General features: G+C 33.7%; 1 protein-coding gene across 2 annotated transcripts in view; it reads right to left on the bottom strand.

The window, feature by feature from the left end:
- Nucleotides 1-1337: 1337 nt before the first annotated feature.
- LOC128231766 (hydroxyacylglutathione hydrolase, mitochondrial-like) overlaps nt 1338-11817 on the bottom strand; it is a 41878-nt gene continuing 31398 nt past the window's right edge. For both annotated transcript variants that reach the window (XM_052944949.1, XM_052944957.1), the window contains exons 5-8: nt 9579-9682; nt 4760-4861; nt 4265-4344; nt 1338-1511 (exon numbers count right to left, since the gene is read on the bottom strand). In XM_052944949.1, coding sequence (XP_052800909.1) covers nt 1415-1511; nt 4265-4344; nt 4760-4861; nt 9579-9682 — 383 coding nt within the window. In that variant the 3' untranslated portion in view covers nt 1338-1414. The remainder of the gene's footprint in view (nt 1512-4264; nt 4345-4759; nt 4862-9578; nt 9683-11817) is intronic.

Below are 11817 nucleotides of genomic sequence, written 5' to 3'. Positions count from 1 at the left end.
AGCGGTATGAATTCAATATAAACTACGTACCTAATGAATGAATACTTACAAACGATAGTTTACAGACGACATTGTTATGTTCGAATAATTGACTCTGGGAAAGTCATCAAATTTCAACGATTTTCTTGCTTTATTAAGCGCTTGTCTTAATGCTAGCGTGACATAATGTTAATGTTACATCGAAGGACAGAATGAGCCAAACTTGGATTAAGTTTTTATCAACGGTATTCACCACTATTTTTATCATTTCAATGTCAACTGTGAACCAGTCCAATATAAAAGTAATCGCTACCCGGATGTTAACCCTCAGTCGGTGTAAATTATTCACGAATAGAAAAGGTGCTATCGTCATGCTTAAATGGGACAGAATCGATTTTGTGTAACATTAACACATTTTTAGACCTAAAAAACTATGATCGGGAATGACCAATTTCTTGTTACATGCAATACTGTTTTTATCCGACACGTAGTCTTTGTTTTCAGTGATTTAATAAAGGTGTGTTTAGGCTTAAAACAGTTAGCAGTGGATCATGTCTGCTAATGTTACACAACAATTCGAGGACAGATTACCGTAACGTTATCACCATGCGCAATTACCGAAAATTTAAGTATATTACGAACGAAATGCAATCATTTTAGATATATATTATTGTTTTAATTAACATTTCTTGCAAACATTATTCAACAGACAAGAATTAAATACTTACCAGATGTTACTGAAAAGCATCCTCAAAAAAGTGGTATATTGGTACCGGGAAGATTTTCTGTCTTTTTTGTCCTAAATATCGGCATATTTTTACATTTTTTTACCTTATTTAACACAATATTTTAATTATTTTAATACAAATCACTTCTATTAGGTGTTCTTATTGGGTTGGGAAAGGCAATTGCTGTATATATGACGTTGACTGGCAATAACAATAAATGAAAGCAAATGGGCCAAATAATTGCCTTTTTTGTGAAATCTGCCAGTTGTTTTCACTAGTGGTCACCTTGAGTGTTTTTAAAACTACTTATTTCCAATAAACGATACGAGTTCAACTGTTTTGATCATGCAATTCACAATCAAACACAGAATTCACAAGCACATAACAGTTTAAAACAGAAAGCTTTGTGCGTGGTTTTTGCAAAGGTGAAAAATAGTTTGATTTGCATGGACGGAATATAACCTTCATCCAGAACCTTTAACTTTTTTCCTTTTTCTGACTTGCAAATAAGTTGTAGAAATGTCTTCAGAAGAACAGTTTTACAATGAAACATTATTTCGAGAACCTTTATCGTCCACATTACTTAAGGGCATCGCTTTTCAAGAAGGGGAGTAAAAAAGAAGGCTAGGCAAAAAAGCATTTGATTATTTCTATAAGCGTTTTGATATATTAAACAAATGTACTAGAACATGTTTATTGTCTTCTATTCACTTTGCTTGGAAGGTATCCTTTTCCTTACGGATGAGTTGCATCACCTTGATGGGGTCATTTTCTCCGCCAACATGTTTATGTACACATGATTCACTAAAACCAAAACCAAAATAATTATTAGAATGGCTAAATATATAGTTGCATAGCAATACATTTATAACAAACAAATTCGTTGAATTGATATCCACCGCCATATGATGGCATGGAAATCACGTGTTGGTAAAATATTCCATCCAACACATGCAATACGGCTGCAGAGTGATGGACTCTTATGGGCATTGCATATGAAATATGAGTTTGTTTGCATCTGTATAAAACACAAGAATATGTTATATAGTGAAGCAATTTAAACACAATAGTTTTAAAATCCGACATGGACATGGTATTTAAACATTTCATCTTGTTTGCCCAAAACAGTAATTTACCTTAATATTCTCAATAATGTTTGAGAGTAAATAAATAGTTTGTATTGATAACAATTTCCTTTCTATATTGTTTTTGTTTTGTTTTAATTGTCCAATATTTACCGTAAAATCTTACAAAAATCTAAATAGCATAAGGTATATTTTTTTTTTACCTTAGACCTTTATATTACGGTAACATTTTAACACAGAGGAGTTACATCGTGCCTGCTATTGACAACATTAAATTATTGCGCTTGCGTTACATAAAGGCAACACCATTATTATTCAAAACAATATACTTTTAACAACTGAAACCCAAGATGTGTTGTTTATGGTGGGTGGGGTAATTCTATCCCTATATACCTCAGATCGTGAAATAAAAAAGAATTTCAGTGTCAAATCATGTGTTCGTTTCATTTCATCGTTTAAAGGGGCTAAACAACAGGAGATACAATTGCAATAAAAAAAAGAATTAGTAAAAACTTGCATAAAATTTACATCGTTGAGTACAAGGTATTGAATCATATTTACTGATGCATCACGTCGCTTACGACACATGCATCTTTCGTAGTTTTTGTGCATTTTTCCAAATATAAATTTACTAGGGTTGCCTACCAGGTAAATCCCAGTACGTTTTAAAATATCATTGGTAAATTTTTTATATACTCATAAACATGTATGTTTTAAACTGAAAAAAAACCCATTATGCACTATTTTAAACGGGGAAACAAAGATGAGACAGCAACATGACTATTGCGTTTATTATTTTATCCATGTAAAGTGACCGATTTTTGGGACAATCTAAAATAAACTTCAAGTGTATTTGCATTTTTTTTTCTTTAATTTCTAAGGTAATCTTACGAATAAGATATTTTTTCATGTTTTGCAAGACCTGATCACAGTCTAAAAACCTGTTTGTAATAGTAGACACACTGAATGTTAAAAAACATAGTGTGAAAAGTATATTTATCTGAGCACCTTTTTCTGATTTTTGAAAATTTGACCTATTACCTAATATACATTTCTAGTTACATAAAAGATAATGGGTAAAACTCTACATTGTAATGCTCATGCCATATGAGCAAGTAAGGTAGATTCTGTAAGCCAACTGATCTTAACTGTATTTGTATGTAACTGTTAATTAAAAAAAAAAATTGCCTAGGCCAACAAAAATAATTGTTTGTTTAGGGTAACCTTCCCAAAATTTCTAGGTAGGGTAGGTAGGGATCTTTTTTTATTTTTATTTTCAAAATCTGTCGTAAGTTCAGAGTGTTTTTTTTGCACATGGCAGTCTTTCCTACATTACTGTCATTGCCTGACTTTGTTTTATCATATAAACAATAATTCTGATTAAAATCTGCATTTATCCGCCCTTCGTAACTCTCTATTCGCTAACAAATATTTTTTTTTGCTCAGAAACGGAAAAAAATAATTAGGGTCGGCGCATTTTTATAGGTAGGGTCGGGTTACCCGAAACGGACATATTTTTTTTTTAGGCCCTATATGTTAAAATCTAAAATATATCTCGCAACAATGAAGTATGCACCTTTAGTAGCAGACATGTTATTAATGACAGCCGTGTTTAACACCACCAGGAAAGTTGAAAAGTTGTTCATTATCAATCATTACTTTATACCACTAATTTAAAGTGGCATTCATGAAAGCAAAATATAAAAAAAAATCTGATATGACTTAGATTAGGTTATACATTTAATGGTAGGGTCTGTAGCCATCTAGTGATATTTATAAAGTCGCTTAATGTTTGTACCAAGCTGTGGTGAGAAATATTTTACCATGACTTGTCTTTTGTATTTTCTTACAAATCATGATATATTTAAATATGACTATAATACTTAAAGATCCACTCTTACACCCAAACAAGATTTTCACCAATTAATACAATTGTTCTACTGTTTCAAAAAGGATGAATAAATGTCAAAAACAAAGGTTCTTATGAAGGATACCGAGTTTAATTTGAAAGAAGGAGCATAAAACATGGTATTTCTACCTTAAAACGATAGTAGTTCAAAGTAAATCTTTTAGCACTCACCATTCACGGTTACAATCTTGTAATCAGAAAATAATATTTTCCATAAATGCATAATTTAGTAAGTTATTAAAGGTTTATCACTCAAAGTCTATGTTTGTTATACATGTGTATGTATTGATTTTGAATAAGAGTGTCACTAATATTTAGACTTTGGTGCGACATCAAGTTGCAAAATACCTTGGCCAAGGTGATGAGTGTATTTTGATACACACAAAAACAACAACAACAGATGGATATCTAAAGCATCTGTCTCTAAAGATCTCCTTTATTCAATATTCAGTATAAGACTTGTTTTTGGCTATTCCATCAAGAATCTTAGTAGCATTTTTGTACCTAGGAGAGATTTCTTAATAGCGCAGTTCTAGCGTTAATATCTCTGTACAAAATCTCACCCAACTCTCATAAAGGGGTTGATCTTGAACTCATCTGCTATTGTAGTTGGTATGGTTGGAAGGCTACTGGATCTCTGCTTCTTCAATGTACAAACAATCAAGGGTGCTACTTATTTCATCAATTTATTTTCAGAGTAACACATGGAAGCAACACTGAGAATACTAGTTCTTTTAAATGCCAAGACTTATCATACAATATTTTAGCAAACTGATTTTAAATATGATTCTCCCAACAATCAATTTGCTTTGCCAGGCAAATCATGTTTATCACAGTATTACTGTAATAAATTCATGTTGACATAATACAAAAACAGATTTATTTCATGATATTGATCGAATCAATACTAATGAATGGTTAATGATTGAATCAATATCAACATATAGTTTTAAGAACTATAAACTTATTAACGATGGTATTATTTCCTTGAAGACCTATAAGGTCCCATTTTGTTTGTAGAGTTGCAAATAAAAAGAGACCTTTCAGTAAACATATACCATAGCCCAATTCAACCGCTCTGTTATGTCAGCATTGTCTGGTTCCACATGGTGTCCATATTTGAGATTCTGGACTGAATACTCATGACCACAGAATACCTTCTGAAATATCAAACACAATATTACACAAGATACTAGATTGAATACTCGTGACCACAGAATACCCCCTAAAATATCAAACATAATATTACACAAGATACTAGATTGAACACTGGTGACCACAGAATACCCTCTGAAATATCAAACACAAAATAACACTAGATTGATTACTCATTACCTTAGAATACCCTCTGAAGTATCAAACAATATATTACACAAGATACTAGATTGAACACTCGTGACCACAGAAAACCTCTGAAATATCAAACACAATATTACACCAGATACTAGATTGAATACTCGTGATCACAGAAAACCCTCTGAAGTATCAAACAATATATTACACGAGATACTAGATTAAATACTCATGATCACAGAAAACCCTCTGAAGTATCAAACAATATGTTACACGAGATACTAGATTAGATACTCATGATCACAGAAAACCCTCTGAAGTATCAAACAATATGTTACACGAGATACTAGATTAGATACTCATGATCACAGAAAACCGCCGAAAATATCAAACACAATATTACACGAGATACTAGATTGAATACTCTTGATCACAGAAAACCGTCTGAAATATCAAACAAAATATTACACAAGATACTAGATTGAATACTCGTGATCAAAGAAAACCCTCTGAAATATCAAACACAATATTGAATACTTGTGATCACAGAATACCCTCTGAAATATCAAACACAATATTACACCAGATACTAGATTGAATACTCGTGATCACAGAAAACCGTCTGAAATATCAAACACAATATTACACAAAATACTAGATTGGAAACTAGTGATCACAGAAAACCCTCTGAAATATCAAACACAATATTACACCAGATACTAGATCGAATACTCGTGATCACAAAAAAACCTCTAAAATATCAAACACAAAATTACACCAGATACTAGATTGAATACTCGTGATCACAGAAAACCCTCTGAAATATCAAACACAATATTACACCCGATACTAGATTGAATACTCGTAATCACAGAAAACCCTCTAAAATATCAAACACAATATTACACGAGATACTAGATTGAATACTCATGATCACAGAAAACCCTCTAAAATATCAAACACAATATTACACCAGATACTAGATTGAATACTCGTGATCACAGAAAACCCTCTAAAATATCAAACACAATATTACACGAGATACTAGATTGAATACTCGTGATCACAGAAAACCCTCTAAAATATCAAACACAATATTACACCAGATACTAGATTGAATACTCGTGATCACAGAAAACCCTCTGAAATATCAAACACAATATTACACCAGATACTAGATTGAATACTCATGATCACAAAAAAACCTCTGAAATATCAAACACAATATTACACCAGATACTAGATTGAATACTCATGATCACAAAAAAACCTCTGAAATATCAAACACAATATTACACGAGATACTAGATTGAATACTCATGATCACAAAAAAACCTCTGAAATATCAAACACAATATTACACGAGATACTAGATTGAATACTCATGATCACAGAAAACCCTCTAAAATATCAAACACAATATTACACCAGATACTAGATTGAATACTCGTGATCACAGAAAACCCTCTGAAATATCAAACACAATATTACACCAGATACTAGATTGAATACTCGTGATCACAGAAAACCCTCTAAAATATCAAACACAATATTAACCGAGATACTAGATTGAATACTCGTGATCACAGAAAACCGTCTGAAATTTAAACTAAAACATTGTAAATAAGAGTACCGGTACATAAAAAGGTCACATTATAATAAAATGCAGTTTTTAAAACGATTTTTCCCTTTTCCAAATTCCAAGTATGGCACGCGGGAAAATTATAGAAATGGTAGCACTGGGCATTATTGCTTATATTGCGGGGTTTAGTGAAAATTAGATTAAAAAGATAACGTCCGCAGTAATGAAAAATGCCGACAAGCAAAATCTGAAAAAAATGTGTGGTTGGTGTAGCTCTGTTTTTGTCAGAATCAAAATAACATGTTTTCATTAAGAAGATCTTTCATTCAGTAGAGCTACTAAGTACTAAGGGCAGAAAATATGTATTTGTTTAAAAAGTTACTAAGGGCCATAACTCTTACAGCACATTGTTTCTGTTAATAAGTCCATAAAGTGTTAAGTTGGTATCTTCAATGACTGTTAAACAATAAAATAAGTATAAAAAAAAAAATAGAAAAAAGTAAAACAGTAAAAACAATAGCAAACAAGAGGCCCAAAAGGGCCTATGCTCTATTGGCATGGCTCTTGTGGTCATTTTCAATCCAGAGCATGTACGTTTGAGTTATAGACAACACATATATAGTTCACTTTTTGTGTTTGGGTTAGCTGAAAATGCTGCATGTTCAACATCTGAGGACAGGAAGTGTTGTAAGCAGATTAGTTGCATGAACTATTTTAATATGTGCCAAGTAAAGGTAATCTGAGGGTAAAATATATTTGCTTTCAAAACCGTACTCATCGTCAAAATTTCATTTCTGTAGCTTTAAAAATAAAAAGTCGGTCAAAGGTCAAAGTCAAGGACATCCGAGGACAAAATTAATGCTTGTTTGCAAAACTGTTCACATGGTCAAAATTTCATTACTGTAGCTTTAAAAATTAATAAGTAAGTCAAAAGGGGTGGGGCCAGCTTTTGCCCATGGGGCATTATTTCAAATGTTTTCAATTGCATCATATGATGCTCCACAACAAATATCAAAGGGCCTTGTGGTTTGAAACAAGAAGATTTTGAAAATATTTCTTAAATAAGTCTCTAGGAAAATTGTGACACCCAGCCAAGGGGCATAATTTGAACAACAATTGTAGTGGACCACTAAATAACGCCTTGTTCAAAATAGCAAGGATTTGCATAGTGGTTTCAGACAAAAAGGTTTTTAACATTTCCCAATTTAAGGGGGAGGGGGGGGGGGGGGAATCCGTCCCTTACAAAGAAAAGAGAACTCTTCCCTGAACCTCGGCCAACGTTTCCGAGGTCGTTTGCATTAGCCGCACTGGTGGGCATTTCCTTGGGGGGGAAGGGGAGGGGGGGCAGTAATGAACCCAGGGGCATAATTTGAACAAACCTTTACAAGCAATTGTGACTTTACATGTAAACTTGGGTAAAAATAGACTTCGCTCATGTAGACTTGGCTAAATATAGACTTGGCTTAAAATAGCATTTTTTATACTTTCAAGACCCATAATCCAGGCATGCATGGGCTGATCTGGCTGGTTTTCGAAAGGAACCGAGCTCTAATGGATATCTAAATACTGTACAAGTTTCATCACGATACAATCAGAACTGAAGACTGTATCGTGTTCACAAGCTAGTGTTCACACAATAGCATTTTTTTTATACTATCAAGGGCCATAATCTAAGCATGCATGGGCGGATCTGGCTGGTTTTCGAAAGGAACCGAAATCTAATGGATATCTAGATACTGTACAAGTTTCATCGAGATACAATCAAAAATGAAGACTGTATCGTGTTCACAACCAATTGTTTACACAATAGCATTTTTTAATACTATCAAGGGCCATAATCAAGGCATGCATCGGCCGATCTGGCTGGTTTTCGAAAGGAACCGAACTCTAATGGATATCTAGATACTGTACAAGTTTCATCGAGATACAATCAAAAATGAAGACTGTATCGTGTTCACAACCAATTGTTTACACAATAGCATTTTTTAATACTATCAAGGGCCATAATCAAGGCATGCATCGGCCGATCTGGCTGGTTTTTGAAAGGAACCGAGCTCTAATGGATATCTAGATACTGTACAAGTTTCATCGAGATACAATCAAAACTGAAGACTGTATCGTGTTCACAAGCAATTGTTTACAGACGCAGGGACGCACGAACGCACGGATGCACATACTACGTACACATTACCATCGCATAAAAAACAACACCTGTGAAAATAGTTTTGAAATCTGGTTAATGGTTTCTGAAGAGATTTTCAAAGTTTTTCATACCAACATATGGAGAAATGTTGCCCCGTTCCTAGCAGCAAAGTTTTTTTTTATTAATCAACATGTGCTGAAGAATTTGACAGAGGGTCACCATAGGAACATTTCTGTGAAATTATTTTAGAATCAGTCAAGTGAATTCTGAGGAAAAGATTTTCAAAGTTTTCCATTTTGACATACAAATTATAAAGTGAAAAGCAGCTTCACCCCTTGGTGGCTAAGTGTTTTTATAAATCAACATCGGGTAAGAGAATTTGATGCTGGGTCACCTAAGGAGAATTTCAGTGAAGTAATGTTGAAATCGGGCCAGCAGTTTCTTAGAAGAAGATTTTCCTTTTAGTTGCTATGGCAACCAGAGTTATGCATGGAATCACTTTAAATGAAGGAATTTGGAAGTGGACCATATAAGGTACATTCCTATGAATTTTGGTTGACATTGTCTAAGTGGCTATGGAAAAGATTTTGACAGACAATCAGCCTATCATAATAGCTCACCCTTTGCACTTTGTGCGCCAGTAAGCAAAAGACAAGAGAACGTGAAGCAAATTACATCACTGATCCATTGTTCCCTGTTGATCAGGAAGTATAATGCTAAACTATTTTTTTTAGTATGTGTTATGAGACTTTACAATAACGACACTAACACCAACACTATTTCGTGAAAATAACTCAAGAGTCGTTATTCCTTACAAGTTAGATGAGCCCATGCATTATGTAATACCATCATAACATACCGTGTGAGCAGGCAGTTTCCCAAGTATATTAATCAACGCATCATACATCTGTGGGGCCGTTCCCTCAAAGAACCGGCCACAACCCCCGCTGAATAAGGTGTCACCTGGGAAATATTATTTTAAATATATACAATGATTTAAATAATGATTAACAATTTTTGGCATAAATAATTAAAATATAGAATTGAAACTATTCTTTCAACAAACAAGAGCTTTCATAGCCCATTTTAAGCATTGTTTGTCGGCATATGAAAATATTTTCGTCCTTTTTTAAATATGATTCTAAGTGAAAGACAAATAAGTCTATAACAAAAACACTATAGTTGAGTTTACTAGTAGTTAGTATGCATATGCCAATGCTACCGTGAAAAGGCTATAAAAAAACTCTAAAAACAAAATTGACAGTTTACAACAAACTTTTTGGTAAATTCTGGCCAGTTTTGTCCCAAGGGCATAATTTGAACAAATCTGAAGGACACTGTATGATGCTACATACAAAATATCAAGGGTCTGGGCCTAGCGGTTTCACACAAGATTTTTTTTATAGTATTTCCTTCAGTTGCTATGGCAACCAGAGTTCAGCATGAAATTAGTTTCTTTGAACACTATTGGAAGGAACATACCAGTGAAGTTCTATCTAAATTGGAAAGGCAGTTTAGGAGGAGATGTTGTTTGAAACAATTGTTGATGAAAGCTAGAAGGATGACGTCTGCCGGATGGTGGGTCATTGGAAAAGCTCAATCAGAGCACGAAGTGCTCAGGTGAGCTAAACCCTACAAGAAACACCACAATGCAACAAAACCATGTTTTCAATGATCAACAGCCATAAAAGATCTTCATAAACACTTCCTGTATACCAAGTTATGTCAATCCAACTAATGCTATTCAGTTTCAATATATTTTGTGTGCTTTTCAGAAACAGTGACCTTCCCCATTGACCTTAGGAGCCAAAAACTCAATCCAAACAAGAGGGCCCTGAAGGCCCTGAATCACTCACCTGATCCAATAAAGATCATCAACAATAACATTCTGATCAAGTTCCATGAACATATGGTCATAAATGTGGTCTCTAGAGTGTTAAAATACTTTTCCTATTTTTTGACCTGGTGACCTAGTTTTTGACAGCACATGACCCAGATTCAAACTTGGCCTAGAGCTAATCAATATAAACATTCTGACTAAGTTTCAAGGACATACAATCATAAATGTCACCTCTAGAGTGCTAACAAGCTTTTCCTATGATTTGACCTAATGACCTAGATTTTGACCACACATGACCCAGATTTAAACTTGACATAGAGATTATTAATATAAACCTTATGACCAACTTTCATAAAGAAACATTCATAAATGTGACCTCTAGAGTATTAACAAGCTTTTCCTTTAAATTTGACCTGGTGACCTAGTTTTGACCGCATATGATCCAGATTCAAACTTGGCCTAGAGCTAATCAATATAAACATTCTGACTTAGTTTCATGAACATACAGTCATAAATGTCACCTCTAGCGTGCTAACAAGCTTTTCCTATGATTTGACCTAATGACCTAGTTTTTGACCACAATTGACCTAGATTTAAACTTGACTTAGAGATTACTAATATAAACATTCTGACCAACTGTCATTAAGATACAGTTATAAATGTGACCTCTAGAGTGTTAACAAGCTTTTTCTTATAATTGACCTGGTTACCTAGTTTTTGACTGCACATTACCCAGATTCGAACTTGGCCTAGAGGTAATCAATATAAACATTCTTACCAAGACTCCCTATGATACAGTCATCAATATGACCTCTAGAGTGCTAACAAGTTTTTTCTATGATTTGACCTTATGACCTAGTTTTTGACCACACATGACCCAGTTTTAAACTTGACTTAGAGATAATTTATGTTAACATTCTGAACAACTTTCATGAAGAAACCTTTATAAATGTGACCTCTAGAGTGTTAACAAGCTTTTCCTTTAATTTGACCTGGTGACCTAGTTTTTGACCGCACATGACCCAGATTTGAACTTGGCCTTAAGCTAATTAATATAAACATTCTGACTAAGTTTCATGAACATACAATTATAAATGTGACCTCTTAAAGTGCTAACAAGCTTTTCCCTTCAATCTGACCTGGTGACCTAGTTTTTTACCGCACTTGACCCAGAATCGAACTTGACCTAGAGAGCATTAATATTAACATTCTGACCAAGTTTCCTGAAGATACAATTATAAATGTGACCTCTAGAGTG

This window comes from Mya arenaria, chromosome 1 (genome assembly GCF_026914265.1).
Source record: "Mya arenaria isolate MELC-2E11 chromosome 1, ASM2691426v1".
In the NCBI taxonomy this organism is placed as follows: domain Eukaryota; kingdom Metazoa; phylum Mollusca; class Bivalvia; order Myida; family Myidae; genus Mya; species Mya arenaria.
The sequence above is the reverse complement of the archived record's forward strand: the minus strand, read 5'-3'. Positions and strand labels throughout refer to the sequence as shown.